General features: G+C 41.9%; 2 protein-coding genes across 5 annotated transcripts; one reads left to right on the top strand and one right to left on the bottom strand.

Annotated features, from left to right (window-relative positions):
* Positions 1-437: 437 nt before the first annotated feature.
* mpc2b (mitochondrial pyruvate carrier 2b) lies at positions 438-3831 on the bottom strand. The gene is made up of 5 exons (XM_028393228.1): positions 3461-3831; positions 2448-2488; positions 1956-2040; positions 1526-1637; positions 438-1409 (listed from the first exon to the last, which is right to left on the bottom strand). The coding sequence occupies exons 1-5, from the start codon at positions 3552-3554 to the stop codon at positions 1361-1363; spliced, it is 381 nt and encodes a 126-aa protein (XP_028249029.1). The 5' UTR covers positions 3555-3831; the 3' UTR covers positions 438-1360.
* Positions 3832-5123: 1292 nt separating this feature from the next.
* Positions 5124-22339, top strand: dcaf6 (ddb1 and cul4 associated factor 6). 4 transcript variants are annotated; one of them, XM_028393145.1, is made up of 21 exons: positions 5124-5537; positions 8088-8149; positions 9683-9775; positions 10422-10607; positions 10706-10819; positions 11495-11630; positions 11940-12151; positions 13608-13701; positions 14021-14140; positions 14412-14756; positions 15001-15204; positions 16074-16133; positions 17008-17212; positions 17414-17508; positions 17614-17941; positions 18053-18094; positions 20156-20294; positions 20846-21002; positions 21084-21172; positions 21339-21444; positions 21522-22339. In XM_028393145.1, the coding sequence occupies exons 1-21, from the start codon at positions 5441-5443 to the stop codon at positions 21578-21580; spliced, it is 2943 nt and encodes a 980-aa protein (XP_028248946.1). In that variant the 5' UTR covers positions 5124-5440; the 3' UTR covers positions 21581-22339. The 4 variants fall into 4 exon arrangements, with proteins under 4 accessions (XP_028248946.1, XP_028248949.1, XP_028248948.1 ...); XM_028393148.1 differs by lacking the exon at positions 15001-15204; XM_028393147.1 differs by lacking the exon at positions 18053-18094.
* The last annotated feature ends 66 nt before the right edge of the window (positions 22340-22405 follow it).

Raw genomic sequence — 22405 nt, 5'->3', positions numbered from 1 at the left:
TTTGTAGTTCATGATTTAAACAGTAGGGGGTGATACAGTGATGGCTTGTCTTCTGACCAGGACTGCTGCCCACGTGAATGGAAAAGTTTTGTTTATGCTAGAAACCTGCTGTCAGGTGTGGATAGTTTGAAACTTAAACAGAGCTATACAAATCCTCCTGTCTTGAATCAGCTGTTACACCATGCACCTAATGCACAGGTAGTATTGCAAGTAGTCATATATAGTCTATTTAAATAAATATAATTGTCATAACAGTTTTATATGCAGCTAATGGTCCCAAACGGATTCTCTTACCATCATTAAAAACAAAATATTGACAATTGTAACAACATATTTGGCAACTTTGTCAATAAATTACCATATATTTTAGCTCCCTCAACAGCTGATTAAGCTGTAGCTTCATTTCTGATTAAACCTTAACCTCTGAAATATCCATCTATAGGTGTTAAACAGCATTTATTAGCATTACACAGCCATTACAGAACCATAATAATCAACCCTCAAAGTGCCATTTGTTCAAACAGTCAATAGATTAGGTGATAATACAGATTATTGCTACTCTAGTCAGAGTTGTACAGTGGGAACACAGAAAGAATATAAACATCTTCCTCAGTAATAACAAGGCTTTTGATGATACATAGATGTTAGCACATCAGTACCAGTGTTTGCTATAATAACAAAACTGCAGTTAAATATGTGGCATTTGTTCAATGAATTCCTGCAATACAACGAGAAGATAACAGTACTTCTATAAGGATTTTCCTAGAAGAGAAACATTCATTGAAATGTTTCATAAATTAGGATTCACACTAATTAAATGGTTTAAAGTCACTAAAATGGAAGGAATCATTACATGGTAATCCATAATGATTTAATAAGATGAGGTACAGATGACTGATCTTTCTTGATTTGATTTGGAAACATTCCTCAAACCTTCGCTCAACACAAATCTACGAGATACATTTGTTTTTTGGGAAATGTCTGCTTGAGGTACTGTTACAACTGAAAAACTTCCCAGCTAGTGCATGATATATAAAGCATGACGTTAAATTAAACACTGTACAATCATAGAACTTGCTGAACAAGTAGTACTTGTGCGTTGATGACCACCATTCTTAAAATTTGTGTAGACTACAATAAAAAAAAAACGCTACCGTTCTTTTTTTTATTTATTTTTACACCCTGAGGAAACCTGAACGTTAAGGAAAAGTGAACATTTCCATCAGGGTTGACAGGCTTGACGTGATTTAACAATGGTTGTTATGGCATGGATGTTATGGAGACAACATGGGAAGAAGTAGAGACGATGAGAACTCTCCCTTTCAGTCCCTGCAGTGGAGCACCAGCAGCAGGACAGCCTTCAGGACTCTGCTGCCTCTTTAGCCTGTGCCTTCTTATCTTGCTGATACCTATTTAGAAAAGAAGACAGAAGCACATATGACACAACTAGATACAATACATGGACTGCAGCTACAGCTCCCTTAGAAAGCATCTTGTGATCACTCTTTATTGTAAATTCACACACCTCCAGATCCTGTACAGCTGTGAGGCTCCTGCACCACCGACAAAGAAGTTGACGGCGAACAGGTTCCAGTTCTTCGGGATGATCACCAGTGAATATCTGGACCAGATCAGCCCTACAGGAGGAGGGACAGAAGGAGTGAAGGTTATGCACAGTGGTGACCAGCACTGCTCATGAGACCAGAGTCTATGTTTATGCAAAAGAGTAACAGATAACCTTTGTTTCAGAAAACATAAGTGTTGCAAAAGTTGTTGTAGCAGGCGACCTTTGACACACATTGGCCAAATTCAGACATTGAACAGATACAGTATGTTTGTCAGTCAGTAACTTAGGGCAGAACTTTAGCAGTCCACGTAATCCTTTTTTTCCCCTTCCAATTTCAGAGAAGCATGTAGTAGCTCCAAACAACGCCTAAATTACAATCCTGCCTCACCTGTGGCGGTCAGCACTCCTGACTGGGAGGTACTGAGTTTCTCTGCTGGTCGAGTCATGTCTGCCAAACCAGCAAATACCAGACCCTGCAGAGAAGAGACTGAGCTGTCAATATTCCTCTAAAAGAAATGATTTGATCCAAAACAACAATCATCACACAACAAGCCTGATGTTTATTTGAGAAGAGGGAAGACCCTGTTAATATGTTGTACATCAAGTAAATCTGAGGGTGACTGAAGAAATGGACTCTGAATTTAGTTTTTATGAATACAGAATATTTTTGTTAATAATTTCTATATTTATCTATATAGATGTTTTAAACTAAAACGTGATAATGAGGAAAAAACCAAGAAGTTGAACCATACATGCATTCCTACTTCTGTCTTGGTCTGTTTTCCTCATATTCTATCTACATTTGTCAGTTATAACTGGCAATCATCTGCTAAGGGTTATTTAGTGAAGACAGGTGAGATGAGGATATGTGTGGATTTACCCATTTAAACATCGGGGCCCAGAAGAAAACCGTTTTTGGACCTGGAGTAAGAAAAAAAGCAAAAAGAAGCATGATATTTAGACACAATGTTTGAACACTGTCTTTCAATGTTGCAGTTATTTCTTTGTGCTTCATTTTTTTTATTATCTGGGTCTCCATTGGCTCAGGAATCAGACATCCATGTTTTTGTTGGGGCACAGCAGGAAACTGCATCCTTCTCTGGTGATGTCTCTGGTGATGTCTTTAATTAAGTAACAGACTTTCTCAAATGGGAGCACACATTTAATTGGGTCTGTGTTACTTAAATAGTGCCATGAAAAAATGATATACTATTAAATCCACTGAGTTTATGTCCCTGAGACATTTCACCTTCTACCAGCAGATAAAATCATAATCCAGCGCAGTGGGCTGAACAGAAAGTGGGCTGTCTGTCACTGCAAATCATCCATGAGGGAGGTGGCTGTTGTTGCCACCCCTTCATACCTGGTCAGAAAGTTGTCCTTGACAATTCAAAGGGATTTAATGGAGGTGAGTCTATAACTAAGAGACATGTTCAGTATTCTAACATATAATCTAACTCTTGGTCAAATTAGATACAGTAAAAATCCTATCAAAAGGTTGAAGTCAATTTACACAATTTAATGCACATTATATGTATTAATAAATACTTTAAAACTACTATAATATCCAAATAACTCTTCACCACAGTAAAACTCATTTTGGCTTTAGAACAGCCAGACAGAAACAAATGCTTCTTCACAGACTTAGCTGCTTAGCTTGCGTTATCCCCTCAGATTAAGAGCTCCTGCAGCAATACCGACACATTAAAACAATCACGTTCAGACACCAAACATAAACAGTAGCTGCTGTTTTCTTCCCTGGAGGATGCAGTTAGAGCTTCCACATCATTTCTACCACGTATCTTTGCTGGACAGAACCCGGCGCGGTCTCCCTCGACAACCATCACAAACAAAAGCCAAGCCTGCTCACAAAGAAGCTCATCTCTGTCTCACCTGCCGGGTGGTTGTACAGAGGTCTCAGCTTTGCAGGCAGGATGTGCTCGATCTTGTCCAAAATCCTGTGATAGGAAGCCCTGAGCGCAGCCATGATTGTAGATGTTTAGGTAGGAAAGAAGACCTGAATGGAAACCTGAAGCTAGCTAACTGAACGGTTAGCTCGCTGGGTACTTCCTTCTTTCTTTAAAATCCGCAGAAATGAAATCCCTTTCGTCCCTTTGTAGGATGGTAATAAGTAGCTGCTAAGATAAAAACAATGAGAGGATGCTCTTGTCCTACTGTCGACCTTCTACCAGCCGCGCTGTTAACATGCTAGCAAGACCTGCTAGCTGTCAGTAGCTTCTCTCTGACCGACAAGCCGAGGTGACTTTCTGGGCGATGCAACCTACCGCGTGAGAGGCGGGGCTAGATATTTCCACTATTTTGATTCGTTCGCCTGATCAGACCTATTAACTGATTGGTTAATAGGAGGAGTGTTTTACTTTATATGCCTTCGCGTCCTAACAGGGTGGAGACTGAAGTGAATATCGAATTATTGTTCTTCATTAGTTTGATTGCCGTTGCTAGGCAATCAAAGTATTGTTCTACTTTCTTCTTTCTTATTCTTCCGTATGTTTTTTTGCGCAGCGTATCTTCAACATACATTGACCGATTTCAGCCATTCAGCTATCAATGTTCATCTCACAGAGGACATTCCAGGTCAACTCCAAGTTTTTTTCCAAAAAAAATCAAATTTTTCAAATATTAAGCAATTTCGGTGTCATTTTTAACATGGGAGTCTATGAGAGAGCCCTTCAACGAGGGTTATCTGCCAAATGTATCTCCTCCTACAAATTTCAAATTTCAAATTTTAGTCTTAAAACACTCATTAGATGCTGCTCTATCAAACATATTCAGAATTTTCTAATTCAGAATCGTTTCCGCGAGTGGTGGAGTGGTTTTTGAGGTCTCCTCTGCTGTTACCATGGTGACAGGCTGACACACAGAGGCATACAAAGCTCTGAATTGCTCTGATTCTCCAGCAATTCAATCCTTCACATCAGCATTCAAAGCAATGCTTCAGCCGCAGCTCGTGGGTGTAAAATTACACATCTGCAGTCCACTCTACATGTGATGGGCAGCAGTGGTTCAGTGGCAGGGTTGTCCAATAACCGGAAGGTTGGTGGTTCAATCCCAACTCCTCCCTAAGTCATTGTTGTGTGTCCTTGGGCAAGACACTTTACCCGCACTGCCTCCAGTGTACTCACTGGTGTGGCGCGCCACCTGGTCATTGTATGACACTGCTTGGCAGCAGCCTTAAACAATTTCCCTCTGGGATTATTTAAGTATCTAAAATAAAAATAACACATTTATCCACATGTTGCCCCTGACCAGACTGAAAAAAATCTCAGGTTTTCACATTTTTTAACTGAAACTAAATTAAATCTTTTTAGCAACTTCCTCTTTTTTTATTTTTTTTCCAAAGACGGTTGGAAAAAAGAAAAAACAAAAAAAACAAAACAGAAATACCTTGTTTTTTTTTTTTTAAAAAAAAAGGATAACTGAATAACAGTGATCGTTTGGAAAACAATCCAAATATTTTGCTGGTACCTGCACCGACAGTTTCCGCTCACATCAAAACAAGCGCACCCTAGCCCTTACGTGAAAACACGCCGTTTCTCGCGTTGTTTGGACACAGCTGACTGACCGCTGTCTGGTAGAAAGAAATAAACCAGGCTCGGCTAGCAGGTCAGATAGTTAGCAGCCCGGGGAGCAGAGACTCAGTCAGGGTAAACTTAGAAGGACAGCGGAGACCCAACAGCAGCGAATCTTTCACTTCCAGCAATGCGAAGTGGAGCAGCTACCTAACAGAAGCGTCGTCCCCACGGACAGGGAAGGATGTGGATGGAAAACAAGAGGCGACGACAGATAAAAGGCGACAGAATCAAGGAGGAGTGTTAGCTTAGTTTCAATGTTATTGTCAATTAAAACCCACATATGGTCACGATGTCCTGCTCTGGAAACCTGGTTTGGGATGTAAATAAACGCTTGATTGGATACAGCCAGCCGAACACCATCAGGACCAACTATTTAGGTAAGAACCAAAGTACCCTGTTTATTGCTAACGCTGACATGTGTGAGCAAAACATGTAGTAATTTAACATTGTGTGTCACAGACCTTAAAGTGTCTGCGCTGCTGAATCAGATGAGCTGGAGGCTCCACTGTGCCCGGGGCCATTAGATTACATGGTTAATAACAACAGAGCTGCAGTTTCAGAGTAACCAGCCTGTGTGTTATGCAAAAGAGGAGCTAATCACAGTACAGGTGGGATTAAGGGGTCTGTAATAATTGTCATGAGAGGCAGCTCTATGTGGCCTCTAGTTTATATTTATATGCATAACCTATTGAGATCAAAGATGCAGTTTTAGTGCAATCACAGGATTCTGCAGCATATCCTACATCTGCAGGCTACACCACCTTGTGGAAGTGGACTGATGTATACCACTGAAGTTGCAGAAATAATGCAATCAAAGCAGGCATCGGTCACGTAATGCATTTATAAAAGCATTAAGAGGTGCTTTTAGTTTGGCTGTAAGCTTTACAACCATTTCCACTTCTGCTACCAGCATGTACATAAGTACATAAGTCCACAGACTAAACAACAACATTTAGTTTTTGGGCTGCACACAAACTCATAGAGAACCTAACACAAAGAGGATGCATTTATGAAATATTTATAAATTACATTGTGCTGTAGGAGTTCCTCATTGATTCAACATGTGTTTATTTTATCTTGTATTCAGTTTTATTCTCTTGCACCTCTTGTTAAAAACTACTGTACAGATAAACCTGCTGCTTTTAAGATTAAGATTAATTAAGATTAAGAAACCTTTATTACTCCCACAATGGGGAAATTGCATTTTTGCAATGGCAGATACAGACAGCAAGGGATAAATTAAGAAAAGATATATACATTATAAAATAGAATCAAAAATATAGAATAGAATCAAAAAACATATTAACAGTTATTGCACAGGTGAGTGGAGGTAGAAGTGGTTTATAAGAAAACTGTACATAGTGCATCAAAAACTAAATAAATAATTTATTGTACACTGTGGTGTATGAGTAAGGTGTTTAACAGTAATACAATTTTTTTCTTATTGTCTTTAGAATTTGTTTAGTTGACCTGGATATAAAGTGAACAGTCTGAGTCATTTTTCAAAAACAAAAGTGAACACACCCTGAACAGAACTCGCTGTAAGACAGAGAGGGTTGTAACACTGAGTTGGTGTTCTGTCAAACAACCAGCAACAACCACATAGTGGTTGAATGAAGATTTGGAGAGGTGGTGAGGTGGAGGGGTGGAGGGGTAGGTGCCTCAGAGGTTTAGTCAGTGCTGTATTTAGAAGGACCGAGATATAGTCGGAGCTGTTATTGTGTACGGGGAGAGGATACATGCAGTGATGTGTGTCACAGCTCCAGTGGGATATATTTAGCTTGAAGAAGAGGGGTTGGAGGTAATAAGTTTTAGCGTTCTGTTGAAACTGAAGAAATGTGCAGTCAGTGAGGGTTCAAGGAGATTTCCCTCTGTGTTGTAGGGTTTTCCCTGAATATTAAATGAGAGAGAGCATTTCCATAGAAAATCCACCTTTGTATAAGCAGTGAAATTATGACTGTAGCACATTAATCTCATTTTATTAGGCTTTAATTTGTGACAAGACACTCCTTGTGGTTAGGGATATCTGGCAGAAGCTATGAAAGTTATTTACATGAATCACTCACAGACTTCTGCAGCACTGATAAAAACCTGCTACTACAAGTTGAAGCTCTCGTTAACACAGCAGCAAGCTTTCACAATATCATTGTGGCACACAATGGAAAAACAGCATTTGAAGGATGCTTCATCATTTGTTTACAAAAACAATATGCTATGCTATGTCCTTGATAATCCTCCAAAAACATGTTTCAATTAAATCAGTTTTGTTGTTTTTAATCGGGACTGCCACCTCATTGAAGTTTTTTCTTTGTTCATGTCAACAGTTGTTCCACCAGAAAATTGTAAAGAGTAGTTCTTTATTTATCATGCTTTATTTGGGATGTTTTCACTGGTCAGTGAGAGTGGGTGCACATGAGCATAGACTGCAGACTGTTTGGGATCTATTGCTGCTTTGGGCACATAACTACACTAACTTGTAGTAAATATCATGTTGTTGCTTGGTTAGACACAGATTCTGATATTTGCTTCTGTGCAGTAGCCTGTCACATTTTCTACAGGTTTCTAATACTGTTTAACATGTGTTTAACATGGATCCTTTCATTTCAGCCAACTGATCTTTTTATTATCACAAAAGGTCAATTTAAAGTCTTCATTAAATTTGATTATAGCCCTGAAGCTGGAAGTTTCACAATAAATGAGACATTACACAATATGTAGCAGGTCTTAGCAGTGTGTGTTTGTGACTGATAACTAGTACCAAGCCTGCTGTGTCACTGTTCAGCATTTGAGTTTCTTTCTTCTGTACATACTGTGCAATACGCATGTTTAATGTGACATGTTGTCCTACACTCCTGCTGCACCTGACTAAAGTGAAGTAGATGGGAAAGAACATGGCTTTTAAAAATGTGCATTTTTTCTGTTCACAGGTAGAAGAGAGTTTGTCCAGAGGCTTAAACTCGAAGCAACACTGAATGTACACGATGGCTGTGTAAGTGTTTCTTTGTCCTCTTGCAAGAAAACACACATCAGGTTGGTTTTCCCCTCGTTGGGCTGGTAGACAGATCTTTGACTTCAGGTCAGATTGTTAATGCCTCTGAGAAACCTGAAGCTGAGAAACAGTCACACGTCCTGTCACACTATCAGCCAGGACGGCACTCTGTCCAAAACAACACAACCATCACAGCAGACAGGCAGCGAGGCCCAGAGAACTTAAGTTATTACCGATTTTATGAATATTACCATCACACTAATTAATGTACCAGCAGGCTGCGAAATTAACACAAAACAAATCGTCTGTATCTGCAAGTAATTCTTTTACCATTAAAATACTATTGAGAAATGAGAAGAGACCTGAATACAGAAGGTTTTCCAACATTCATCCTGGTTGTTATTATCAAATACATTGAAACTTATGAACCAGGCTTGTTGATGTTCGGGGTTTGTGTGGCTTTCTCTACTCCTTCCTCATCCTAAACTTTTTAATCACATAGTCTCAGTGAGATTGAAATCTCCTCTTCAAGCGAGACCTGAAACACAATCCAAATCATCTGATTTCATTTATACACTATTAATTGAAGAAATAATCAACAGGTTCATCAATAAGCTGCCAGTTTTATCAGCAGACTGAACCTCACTACACCAGAGGAAGCTGCAGGTTTTGCTCAGTGGATATCTGACCGACTCTAAACCTAAGGGGGCTTTACTGCCGTCTGTTTTTGAACCCCATGTGCACATTTGAAATTACGTCCTATACAAATACTAACACTCCCATAGTTAAACATATTGTTTACTGCAGCCTCTCTCTCAGGCCAGTTGCATCCTTTAAGTGCGTCCAGGCTGATTATTGAAGAGACCTGCTGCTGTTTGATTAGAGAGAGATGAGGACGAGCTTTACTGGAGAGTAAGAAAGAAGTAGACAGAGAGTAGATGCATTATGTAAGAGGCCTGTCGTGCCTCTACATTGTACTGTGTTACACAACATACTCAGACCTGTGCTTAAAAGATGTCATCCTAATAAATAAATAATTCACATCATCTCCTGCTTCATCTTAAGCTGTCTGTTAATCTTTCGTCCAATGAGACGATCAGAGTCGCTTGCACTCCACCGGTGTCTGATAGTTATACTTCAGATGACGCTCAGTCTGTTAGAAATCAATAACCTGTTAACACTTCAACAGATACGGCTGAGGCATGAGTTCAGTTGGCAGAATGTAGTAAATGAACAGTCACACGTGGGATTGGACTCCAGTGTAATCTCACTGATTGCAGCGGAGTGTGATGATGAAACAAGGCTGCAGGTGTTAATGAAATATTGATCTACAGAGTGACAGCTAACAGATGCTCCGCTCTGTTTTAGAAGGATTGTGTGGCAACCCAGAGATGATAAAAACAATTTAAACTGGATAACAAACCCAGAATTTTCAGTTTTCATTTGAGAAGTTGGATCAATGACTTCCTCAATCAAACCCTGCTGGTCTGATTATTCAGCTGATCATTTCTGATCACCTCTGTCTCTCCTCAGGTCAACACTATATCCTGGAACGACACAGGTGAATATATCCTGTCAGGATCAGACGACACCTTTTTGGTCATCACCAACCCATACAACAAGAAGGTAGGCTGTCGGCATCAGTTATATGCAGCTCTTCATTTGTAATATGTCTGTCACAACTTCTGGACAAACACCAAAAAATGGATACAGAACACTGCAACAACCAGTACCTTGTATGAATCAGAGTAGTAGCAATCAATTGTGAAATGTAAAAAAAAAAAAGGCCTAATTTGACAAATAATCTAATGATAAAAATTCAAAGAGGGATTGAGAGACTCTGGATGTTTTTCATAGTTGGGATGAGTCTTTTATCTCATGTTGGATGTGTTGCATGATGGTTAACCCTGCTGCTGTGTAGCCTTCAATTACTCAAAACAAAAATACCACAAAAGTTTCTGACTTACAACTTTGTGGATAATAACTGTTTGAGCTGATGTTAACATGTATGTAACTCCTCTCCTACCTAAGGCCACATTCTTATCAATCCCCTCTCACGACACTGTTTCGAAACTGTGATGCGGGCTAAATTAGGATCAGGATGCATAGACGTGTTAAGTATGAGGCTTAGCTATTTGCTTCTTCTCGTTTCTGAGAATAATACAGTTAGATCAGCTCAATAAAAGCTGGAAATGAGGGGACACTGACTAAACCTGTCCTGTTTGATTCATGGTTTGCTCTTCATCATGTATTTTTTTCGTATCCTCTTCAGGTCAAGAAGTCTATACGCTCAGGTCACCGAGCAAACATCTTCAGTGCAAAGTTCATGCCTCACACCAACGATCAGGAAATCATCTCCTGCTCTGGTGATGGCATCATCTACTACACCCACACTGAGAAGAGCCCTGAGTACAACAGACAGTGTCAGTTCACCTGCCATTATGGAACTGCTTATGAGGTACACAGCAGCATCAGGAAACCCCTCTTAATGGCTCCACTGTAAAAAATAACATGTCAGAATGTTAATCTACACTTTTCTGTGTTTTGTTTTGTCAGATTATGACTGTACCAAACGACCCCTACACATTTCTGTCATGTGGGGAGGACGGCACTGTGCGATGGTTCGACCTGCGCATGAAAACTAGCTGCACAAAAGAAGACTGCAAAGATGTACGGTGACAGCTGTGATGGTGTTGTCCTTTTAGTCAGTGATTCATCATGTAGCTACACTGACAGTGGAGGTGTCAAGCTCACTTATGTCTCTTGAGTAATGCAGGGGTTTTTGTTGTGGAAAAAGTGGCATAAAAAGGACTGTTTTCAATAAGCCCAAATTTACAGCATTTAAAATGTAATTGTGTTGATATATCTTTTCTTTATTACTGTCTGTTGAAAGTGGTATTAATGGCAGATGTACTGTGCTGCCCTCCTGCTTTTATGAGCTATGCTCTCTTTACAAACCGCTCTGTCTCTAGACTAATTCAGAAAGCAGTTCTGTTGGCTTCAGGCCAGTCTGCTTCAGATGATGGATGTGTGTGTGTGAGAGGGAAAATGTGCCCTGCTAGATTGTGTTGCATCTTCTCATATTTCATGCTCCAGATCAAAACCTGTGACCTTAAAACTGTCAGAACAGTTTTACCAGACGGTGTCAGCACCCCGCCTCTTAATCCTATAACCTGTTAGTATCACAGGTCAGCTTCTGTATCATTTATATCTATATCAAAGATTTAAACCTTCCACCTTCTAATCAGCCACCTTGTTAGGATTATCTGTAATTTCTACTGTAGAGTGGTAACTTCATATTTTCACACCGGAAACATCACCGTATCGTCTTTGCTTTGATTTCAGGACATCCTGATAAACTGTCGACGAGCAGCAACTTCCATTTCAATTTCTCCTCTGGTGCCGTACTATCTGGCTGTTGGCTGCTCTGACAGTTCAGTGCGAATCTACGACAGACGCATGCTGGGCACCAGAGCGACAGGTAACCATCACCTCTACAATATTCACACTGCTTGATATTCATATTCTCTCCCCAGTTTACCTTTGGCCTTATCAGCAGATATTAGTAAGTGAAGGTGGCAGGTGGAGGTGATGAAGCAGACCTGAGAGATTTATTCCTGCTGTGCTGTGTCTGCTCTCCTCTGGGAGCTGTCTATTGTTAGACGCTTTCATGAATATTTGACTTGATCCTTATGCCACTGCATTGCATTATAAACTGTAGGTAGTGAACAACAGATGATAGTGTGTAAGGCCCAATAACGAGGGACATGTTTGTCTTTCTCATTCTCAGGTAATTACATGGGCCGGGGGACGACGGGCATGTGTGTTCGGTTCGTTCCCGCTCACCTGTCCAACAAGTCGTGCAGAGTGACGTCGCTCTGCTACAGCGAGGATGGTCAGGAAGTGCTGGTCAGCTACTCCTCTGATTACATCTACCTTTTTGATCCCAAAGACGACCAGGCCCGAGAGCTCAAGGGCCCGTCAGAGGAGAGGAGGGAGGAGGTGAGATGACATACTGTACATCACATGAATCCTGATGGGAAGTGTTTTTAGGTCTTTTTATATCATTTGTTTTTCTGATTATTTTTTTTTAATTCTTGAAATGATAAATTCACTTTTTTTAAGTGCATAAGCAAAACATTGTATATTTCAGAGACCCCTTCCTTAATGGACCCTGTAAAGGTCTGTCAGCAGAGAGTCATCCTAGAAACACAGCCACCAAGGGATCTTCTTTAACTTTGTGACATAACCACAAAAAACCCTGACAGAGCTGTTGCTAGTAGTGGTGCATTGTGGGCAATGTAGGCACCAGGTCTTTACAAAGTAGAAGAATGTGTGGAATAATGAAAGACTGCAGCACTGCTCATTGTCATTGTATATCATGGGAAACATGTAAGCCAAGTGGAGACTGGTGCTGCTGTAATTCTTGTTTGATTAATTTGAGGTCAAGAAAAAAAAAAAGAAGCAGAAGACTGAATGCAGTTGGATAAAAATATGTTGAGTAGTAGTATGACAGCTAATATTGGCCCCACTAGAATGTTTACCATCAACTACTACTCACATTTCTCCTCCATTTGTCTGGAGGGATGCATTGCCTGCATTGATCTATTTACATCATAAAAGTATTGATCGTGTGTGGCGAAGCTGAGGCTGTTTGGGGGGGGATGAAATGGTTGTTGTTGTTGTTGTGAGTGGACTGTTCCTGCCCTGGTGCAGTGCAGTGAGGGGAGCAAATGAGTCTGAAATCCCAAGGCACATGTTGTAGAGGAGGGAAAGAAATGCAGGAAAAACATCATATATACTCTTCCTGCCTCTATTTTGTAGGTTAGTTTGTAAAAGAGATAAATAGGGAGAAGTGTGGGCACAGTTCAGACTGGGCCTCACGTGTGTCTTGAATGTGCTAGATCATGGTGCCAGTGCTTCATGGTGAGTTCAGCTGCGTCGAGATGCAACCACCACACACATTCCTTTCCAAATACAGCGACTGATGCACGCGACATTCCTCCATCCACCAAAATAGTGCAGGCTGAGGTGGGCTGGTGGTGGTGGTGGCTGGAGGTGGATTGGATGGCCCCCCTTTCTTCCTCTCTGTCTATTCTACCTGTGACCTCATTTAGGTCTGTTCTTTTTCTCTCAGATTTATCCCACTATCTCCTCTAGCCTCTGCTTCTTTTCACCACCTGTCGAGACCTGATGACATTTCCTGAGTAAAGCAGTTGATAGTCCCTCCACTAAGACCCTCTTTTTCTATTTCTGGCTGTCGGCCTGTTGCCCTGCAGAGCGAGCCAGGGGACTGGAAAGTGGAGGCAACCTCAGTCGTGCAGCCAGAAAGGAGGAGGGTGGCACTTTAAAGAGGACACTGACAGAGACAAGCAGTGTTTTGCTTTGGCAGCGGAACTATTTTTGACCATGCTTTGACTGACAAACTGCTAATCTTTGTGTGTGTGTGTTTCCACAGCTGAGGCAGCCTCCAGTGAAGCGCCTCCGTCTGAGAGGTGACTGGTCTGACACTGGACCCCGAGCTCGTCCTGAGAGTGAGAGGGAAAGAGACGGTAAGATCACAGTGTGTGCTCCTGCTTGTTTAAAGCAGGAGTCTCACATTACAGATCAGACCTGATGCAACACAAAAAGCTCCACAAATTAGTTTTTGGAAATTTCAATAAAACAATTTTTCCACTTTTTTTTTTATTTTGAGAACGTCTGAATGAGCAATACCCTCATCTTATGGTAGCCCTATGACAAATAAAGATCTGGCAACTATAATATTCCCCTTTTTCATTATTATATGAATGCGGGTCATCTCACAATGAAATGGGAAAACAAATGTCAGCTTGAGGAAGTATTAAGAGATGTTTTTTCTTCCTTATGTAGGGGAACAAAGTCCAAATGTGTCTCTGATGCAGAGGATGTCAGACATGTTGTCCCGCTGGTTTGAGGAGGCCAGTGAAGCTCAAGGCAGCAGAGGACCCCGACCTCAGACACGACCCAGAGGTTTGTGTGGATTAAAAGGGAGGCCGTCATTGTTTTGTAGATAAAGCAGAAGGCCGTATTCAAAGAATTCCTGAGCTGTGAAATGTGACAATAACTGGTAATATGGGGAAACATGTTCATCCACATGAAGCAAGTAGATATGGGGTTTCCTTGCTAAAGTTATTTGTAACTCTGTATTAATAATATCCACATTTATTTTTCTTGTTTTTTTTTTTATATATGTTGCATTTCTTAAAATGTTGTAATTATCTGTACATGTTCTTTATTCCAGGAACAGCTGTCCGTCCAGAAGGGGCGTCAAGCACTCCTGTTGCTACAACAGGAGACTCCACTCAAGAGTCCAGCGCTGCCGAGAGGCCTGTGGGGACAGACTCCCCAGAGGTACCTGCCAGTCCGTCAGCTGCTGCCCAGATGCCTAAATCCACATCCTCTTCCTCCTCAGGGTCATCATCAGCAGTCACAGCACCTCCTCCTTCCAGCTCCTCTTCGGTGGAAAGTTCGGCCCCTTCCTCCTCCCCTCTCACATCCTCTCCCGACTCAGAGCATAGGAGTCAGGCTGACACAACCGGAACTCCTACTCCAACCGCCACGCCGACCTCAGAACCCGCACTCTCAGGTAGGAAAGCTATCCAGCAACACTCCAGCAAGTAGGTATCTCTTCTGTCTGTATGTGAGTGTAAATTTGTGTGTGTGTTTGTTGGGGCCACTCCACTCAAGCAGCAGGCTCACTTCACTATCTTTTTCTCCAGCATTCTGTTATCCTCATCCTCATTTTTTTGTTGCCTGCCTCCTCACATCCTCCTCCTTCTGTCTTCTAATCATGCATTCACTCTCCCTCTCTCCCTCTGCCTCTTTGTCAGAGTACGGTCCTCATCGGCTGCCCATAAGCTTAGTGTGTAGGCGTTTGCAGAGGTTGCTCCGGCTGGCCGACCCCCCAGGACAGGGTCAGCGAGCAGCTGCTTCTTCTTCTTCTTCTTCCTCCTCCTCCTCTTCCTCTGCAGCCCCTGAGAGACAGTCACAAAGAGCTGCTACCTCTGCTGCTGCTGAGACGCAACCTCATACAGGTTACCCACCCCTCTGAAGCTCCCCACCCCTGCAGCACCCTCCCTTTCATATGGGCTGTTCACCTGAGTCCCTCTCCTGCCATCTAACCTCCCCCCAGTTATGCTCTAGGAAACTTCTGGTCTTGCCAGAACTGACCACTAACCCTGCACAGTGATCCACCTTGTACCCGTTAACCTCCACAGCCTCTCCACTGTTTGCTCAGCCCCTCACTCACTAATGCTCTCAGTCCATCTTTTCACTTGTTGCTTGAGTTTTGACCTGCAAATTGTCCTTTTGGAGTGGCACCAGCCGGTATGAAGCTCTGCTTTGGCATCCTCATGTGGTTGTTCATCCATATTTGAAGATGCACACGGATCACTGATTGTGTGTCTGACACCAGTAACTCATTTGTTGAGTGAAGAGCTTTAAGCTGCTAAAAGATGAAGAGCAGAAATGTTTGGCTTTTATTTGGTAGCCAGATTTGTTGTTAATATTAGTTCGGTATCGGTTAAAAAACACATTTGTTGTATATAAAGCAGACAAACAAACATGATTTTTACTGTTGTTTTGTCTCACAGCATTTATGAAGCGGCACTTCTCTGTGGGATTTATCTGTAGTGAGCATGTGTGAACATCATTTTCTTGTTTCTGTTCAGACTTACTAATCTCTGACATTCATTTTCCATTAAAAAAAAGCTGAAGCTATGTGAACTGATCCCTGTTATCAGACGAAGCTTCTTTTCTTTTTGGCTGATTTGAAGCTCTTTTTGCTTGGCCATGGAATATATTTAACTCGACTTGAAAGTTTTTAACCCTTGTGCGCTTTGACTGTGTGAGCCTTCAGGTTTGACCTCTGTTTGATGTTTAGTCGGTCTCATTTATGTTCCAGATTCCCCCTCGTCTGTGGTAAACAAACAGCTGGGATCCATGACTCTTGATGAACAGCAGGGTGCGTCTTCTGCTCCCCCAACCCCCCCACCCACCTCATTTTCCTCCCTCTCCACAGTCTGTCTGCCACTGTTCATGCTACTTACTCTGTATCCACTGCATTATAGACCAGCTGCCCCGAAGCGCCTGCAGATAGACTGTGCCTGTCTATCTGACTGAAGGATGTCGTAAAGTATTAAAGCTTTGAATGATGCACTCTGAATTAGTTCAGCCTATCTTATCTGTAGTAAAAGGTAGTACAAGTTAGCTCACTCAAATTACAAAAAACAAAAACAGTTTGTTTGACTTAAGCATATTTACCTCAGCTTTAGTTACAATTTTTATAGACAGACACATACATACAGGGGCAAGAGTACGGAAAGGAAGAGCTGTCTGACATGAGAAAAGTTTTCAGTTTACTACTTGAACTTCAATCAATCATCTAAGTAGCTGCAGATAAATGTTCTGTTGCTCAATCAATAGAAAATGTATTGATTAATCTAGCCCTGTTTCTGCTTCTCCTCTCACACTCATGTAAATCACAAATGCTGCTGTCAGCAGTCTTCACCGGGAACTCTTTTGCACCAAGGATCTAGTTTAATAGGCTAATAAGCAGCTGAGGGGGTGTATTGATCCTTCAGGAGCTTTGACTTGTTGCTTTTTGTGTGTTTCTGTCCTGCTGCTGTTGACAGTCTGTAACCGTGTGTCCTTTGTCTGCTGCATGTTCCAAATTTGTTTAAATGTTGGTAATCAGAGAAAAGGGATGCAAACAGCAGGTCTCATAATTCCAGTGTGCTTCTAGACAACCGATCGCTTGCTTCAAACAGAAGATTCGCTGGTGTTTTTAGAATAAAGCTCGGTTCGCTGACTTTGCCTGTTTTCTGTTTTCCATTCAGGAGCAGCAGAAGCTGCAGGTTTATCTCCGGGTGAATCTGTTTCTGCACCAGCCAGCAGCAGTCCTATCGCCTCCTCCACCTCCATCTCCACCTCCACCACTACATCCACCAGTCGACCCAGTGCCGCAGAGCCAGTCCTCAGCCTGCACTACAGCTCAGAGGGAACCACCACCAGCACTATCAAGCTGGATTTCACTGACGAGTGGTGAGAGAGACACATTCACATACATGGGTTGATAATAGGTGTATAATCATTTTAGACTGTCTCACCTACAGCATATTTATACACCAAATAAATATGCATTACATTAAATATGAAATATTGTGAAACACCATGTACTAAAACCAGGAAGAGGGACGTGCTGCCTTCTGTCTTCACTCAGAGTCGACCTTTATTTCTCCACAGGAGCACTAGCACATCCAGCTCAATGGGCAGCGGAGGCCCCAAAACATTGGCGGCTGTGGCTTTACAAAGCAGAGAGAGCTCTGTGTCAGACCCGGGTGAGTTGTCCCCTTCAACCTCATGAATGTGACTCTTTAAATTACCAGTCCAATATGGTAAAGAAACACAGTTTGTATATGAACATACTACTTGGTATTTTCCAGCTCCCTCTGTATCCTCGGAGCAGCAGGCGGCCGCCTCCACAGAGCCGCCGTGTGAGGCCTCCTGCTCCACCACACCTGCAAAGTCAGCAGCTCAGGGTCCAGCAGAGGGCACCTCTGAGGTGTGCAGCATGTCGTCTTCACAGCAGGAGAGAAGTCAGCCAGAGGTAACGCAGGACACATCATGCAGGAGAGCGGAGCCCGCTGCAGAAGAGGCACAGGAGGGAGATGAGGGACAGAGTCAGCCGCCACAGGGTAACCAGGACTCTGACGACAGCGATGATGACCCAATTCTCATCCCATCGACGAGGTTCAGGGGACAGGGACAGAGGTGTGTTAAAGGGGGCGATGATGTTGTGTCTACTCATGTTTGAATTCTAGTTTTATCTCCTAGTTTCACCTGATGTGATGCTCTGCCACTGACTGTTTTATACAAATATAGATTTAATTCCAGAGGATCTGCAGTAGGAGATAGGATGATCAGGTAAACTGTTTGCACCGTAACGTATCAGGCGCGTGACACGCTGCAGAGCATTAAAAACTCACTGATGATTTGGTTTCTCACAAATAACTAACATACAGCAATACACACAGTTGACTGCAGAGTGCTGTGCATGCGAATACTGACCCCACAACAGTGTGAGTAGAACACAGCAGCGAGACAGAGAATGAACAAACACACCCTGATGAAATGGACAAATATTAGCTGCTACCACAGCGTTTATCTCATTTATTAAACTCACATAGTTTGAAGACCACAGAATACTATTGACATGAGTCTGTGATGATGGACGAAGCAGGTGTTTTGGCTCTGAAAGTGGCTGCTTTCTAGCTTGATGTTTGAAAGTCATTCAGTCCAGCATATATTTAAAGCATGGGTTTTGGGTGAGTACAGTGGGGAAAAAAAGTATTTAGCCACCAATTGTGCAAGTTCTCCCACTTAAAAAGATGAGAGAGGCCTGTAATTTTCATCATATGTATACCTGAACTATGAGAGACAAAATAAGAAAAGAAAATGTAGAAAATCACATTGTAGGATTTTTAATGAATTAATTGGTAAATTCCTCAGTAAAAGAAGTATTTGGTCACCTACAAACAAGCAAGATTTCTGGCTCTCACAGACCTGTAACTTTTTCTTTAAGAGGCTCCTCTGTCCTCCACTCGTTACCTGTATTAATGGCATCTGTTTGGATTCGTTATCAATATAAAAGACACCTGTCCACAACCTCAAACAGTCACACTCCAAACTCCACTATGGCCTAGACCAAAGAGCTGTCAAAGGACACCAGAAACAAAATTGTAGACCTGCACCAGGCTGGGAAGACTGAATCTGCAATAGGTAAGCAGCTTGGTGTGAAGAAATCAACTGTGGGAGCAATTATTAGAAAATGGAAGACATACAAGACCACTGATAATCTCCCTCGATCTGGGGCTCCACGCAAGATCTCACCCCGTGGGGTCAAAATGATCACCAGAACTGTGAGCAAAAATCCCAGAACCACACGGGGGGACCTAGTGAATGACCTCCGGAGAGCTGGGACCAAAGTAACAAAAGCTACCATCAGTAACACACTGCGCCGCCAGGGACTCAAATCCTGCAGTGCCAGACGTGTCCCCCTGCTTAAACCAGTATATATCCAGGCCCGTTTGAAGTTTGCTAGAGAGCATTTGGATGATCCAGAAGAGGATTGGGAGAATGTCATATGGTCAGATGAAACCAAAATAGAACTTTTTGGTAAAAACTCAACTTGTCGTGTTTGGAGGAGAAAGAATGCTGAGTTGCATCCGAAGAACACCATACCTACTGTGAAGCATGGGGGTGGAAACATCATGCTTTGGGGCTGTTTTTCTGCAAAGGGACCTGGACGACTGATCCGTGTAAATGAAAGAATGAATGGGGCCATGTATCGTGAGATTTTGAGTGAAAACCTCCTTCTATCAGCAAGGGCATTGAAGATGAAACGTGGCTGGGTCTTTCAACATGACAATGATCCCAAACACACCGCCCGGGCAACAAAGGAGTGGCTTCATAAGAAGCATTTCAAGGTCCTGGAGTGGCCTAGCCAGTCTCCAGATCTCAACCCCATAGAAAATCTTTGGAGGGAGTTGAAAGTCCGTGTTACCCAGCGTCAGCCCCAAAACATTACTGCTCTAGAGGAGATCTGCATGGAGGAATGGGCCAAAATACCAGCAAAAGTGTGTGAAAACCTTGTGAAGACTTACAGAAAACGTTTGACCTCTGTCATTGCCAACAAAGGGTATATAACAAAGTATTGAGATGACATTTTGTTATTGACCAAATACTTATTTTCCACCATAATTTGCAAATAAATTCTTTAAAAATCCTACAATGTGATTTTCTGGATTTTTGTTTCTCATTTTGTCTCTCATAGTTGAGGTATACCTGTGATGAAAATTACAGGGCTCTCTCATCTTTTTAAATAGGAGAACTTGCACAATTGGTGGCTGACTAAATACTTTTTTTCCCCACTGTATGTGTGTTTAGGTGCATTGTGTACATTTGTTGTTTTTTTCCCCCCCACAGGCGTTCAGCAGCAGCTCGTATCCAGGAACTGTTTCGCAGGAGGAAAGAAAGAAGGGAGATGGAGGAGAGTGAGACGCAGAATATCAGGAGACCTTCGGTCAAAATGGTCTACAAAGGACACCGTAACTCCAGGACAATGGTAAACCTCTGGCCATTTTATTATGTAGTTAGAAAGTGTTTTTTTTTGTATGTGAGTTTTTTTAGGAGTAGGAGTTCTTTCAGACTCTCTTTCTTATTATATCTGCAGTCATTGTGTTAGATAGTAGATAAGGGTCAGCAGACCACCAGTTTGGAGAAGCAGACAGAAGTGCAAGCACAGAAACCAACCAATGAATTAAAACTTTTTAGATTTTGATTTCTATACTCGTCAAAGCTACTCATTTGGAAAAAAATGTTATTTTACCTCAGAGGTGTTGCTGGTCTACAGCTGGATTTTACATCTTCTGTTTCCTGCTGATAATATTCTTAAGTAAAACTTACTTCAGTGATGTTAGCCTAGCTTAGCATACGGACTGGAAACTGGGGGACAAAGTCAGTTTGTAGTTTGGGATTGCTGGCAGGTAGATTTGTTTTCTTCTGCACAGAGCCAGGTGAGCAGTATCAAACCTGTTTACAGTCTGTATACTAATCCGAGCTCATGATCTCCTCCTCACTGTTAAAATGTAAAAATGTACCTTATTGCATCGATAGATTAAGGAGTCATGTTTCTGGGGCAACAACTTTGTGATGAGCGGCTCTGACTGTGGACACATCTTCATCTGGGACAGGCACACGGCTGAGCACCTCATGCTGCTCGAGGCTGACAACCACGTGGTGAACTGCCTGCAGCCGCACCCCTATGACCCCAGTGAGTTAGCCACAGTGATCATGCAATCTGTCCTCAGCTCATACAGTCTGTTAACTGGTGCTTTTTACTGTGGCGTTTCAGTTCTGGCTTCTTCAGGGATTGACTACGACATTAAGATTTGGTCACCTCTAGAGCAATCACCGTCTTTCAACAGAGTCCTCGCTGATGAGGTGAGTAAAATCAGTGTATAGTTTTTGTATCAGGCACTGAGACAAAAGAGGGCAGCAATGATCAAGTTAACCAGCTCGACATACACATAGTTAAAAAAGACTGATTTACACTCAATCAATCAATCAGTCAATCCACCTTCACTTTCCCTTTATCTTCTCTCCCAAGGTGATTACTCGGAACGAGCTGATGTTAGAAGAAACAAGAAACACAATCACAGTACCGGCCTCTTTCATGCTCCGCATGTTGGCCTCTCTTAATCACATCAGATCAGGTAAACAAACATGTGCAACCACACAGATGTTTCCTCTGTCTCTACCTTCCTATAAAATCCACCTTTCCTTCTCGTAGATCGACTAGAAGGCGATCGCTCCGAAGGTTCAGGCCAGGAAAACGAGGATGAGCAGTAGCCAGCTGGCATTTTATTTTGAAAGAAAATGCTTTTTTCTTCTTGCTGTATAGCACTTGAAAATATCAGAGATTTGTACAAGTATACTATAGAATAGTTCCTTTTGAAAATTAGTGTAATTTCTAGCCCCCTGTGTTTTTTTAAGACGACTTTCTTACTGATGTTTCTGTATGAGGATAAACTACACTGTGTGAGTGCAGACGGCAAGGGCGTCAGTATGCACACACCCACACACATATATATGTGTGTGGGTGTGTGTGTATAAATATATATATATTATAAGTGTGAGAATAATTGCGGCTGGTGTGAAAGGATGTTAAGTGCAATATTATTTTGTTAGGAGAAGGTGAGCTTTGTTAATCAGTGTTAACGTTTGACATGTTTGAATTTGTAGCACAATGCTAAGAAGTGTTGATGTGCTGCTGCGGCAGTTACGCATGTGAATACAGACTTTAAGCGGAAACACAAAGGCTTTAATTTTTTGTTGAAGTAAAAAGGTGGTTCTTCTCTTCGGAAGAGGATTGGGGCAACTGAAAAAAAAACTGACTTTAACCTTAGAAATTTGACTTTTTGCTCAGAATTCTGAGATTAAAGCTAATTATTTTTTTAGTGGCCCTAATCCCCCCCTTTCCCCTCGAAAAAAAAGTTCAAAAGCTTTACAGAATTTAATGAAAAAATAAAGCTAAATGGCATCTTAAAGATGTCCCCTCATGGTTGTGTAAGAAAGTTAAAATTACAACATTAAAAGAACCTGCATTCATGCCTGCTTCCATGGCAATTTTCAGGAAATAATGTAAGCAATATACAAACCTTATATTTTTTCATT

Source organism: Parambassis ranga, chromosome 21, assembly GCF_900634625.1.
Source record: "Parambassis ranga chromosome 21, fParRan2.1, whole genome shotgun sequence".
Classification (NCBI taxonomy): Eukaryota; Metazoa; Chordata; class Actinopteri; family Ambassidae; genus Parambassis; species Parambassis ranga.
This window is presented reverse-complemented; position numbering and strand designations above follow the sequence as displayed.

Bases quoted from the DNA above. Each gene is read 5' to 3' on its own strand.
- mpc2b (XM_028393228.1), bottom strand. From the start codon at position 3,554: ATGGCTGCGCTCAGGGCTTCCTATCACAGGATTTTGGACAAGATCGAG. The intron at 2,041-2,447 runs GTAAATCCACAC...TCTTCTCTGCAG, and splicing joins GGGCCCCGATGTTTAAATGG to GGTCTGGTATTTGCTGGTTT. The intron at 1,410-1,525 runs GTGTGTGAATTT...TTTTCTAAATAG, and splicing joins CAGCTGTACAGGATCTGGAG to GTATCAGCAAGATAAGAAGG.
- dcaf6 (XM_028393145.1), top strand. From the start codon at position 5,441: ATGGTCACGATGTCCTGCTCTGGAAACCTGGTTTGGGATGTAAATAAA. The intron at 14,141-14,411 runs GTTTGTGTGGAT...TCTTTATTCCAG, and splicing joins ACCTCAGACACGACCCAGAG to GAACAGCTGTCCGTCCAGAA. The intron at 17,942-18,052 runs GTGTGTTAAAGG...ATACAAATATAG, and splicing joins TTCAGGGGACAGGGACAGAG to ATTTAATTCCAGAGGATCTG.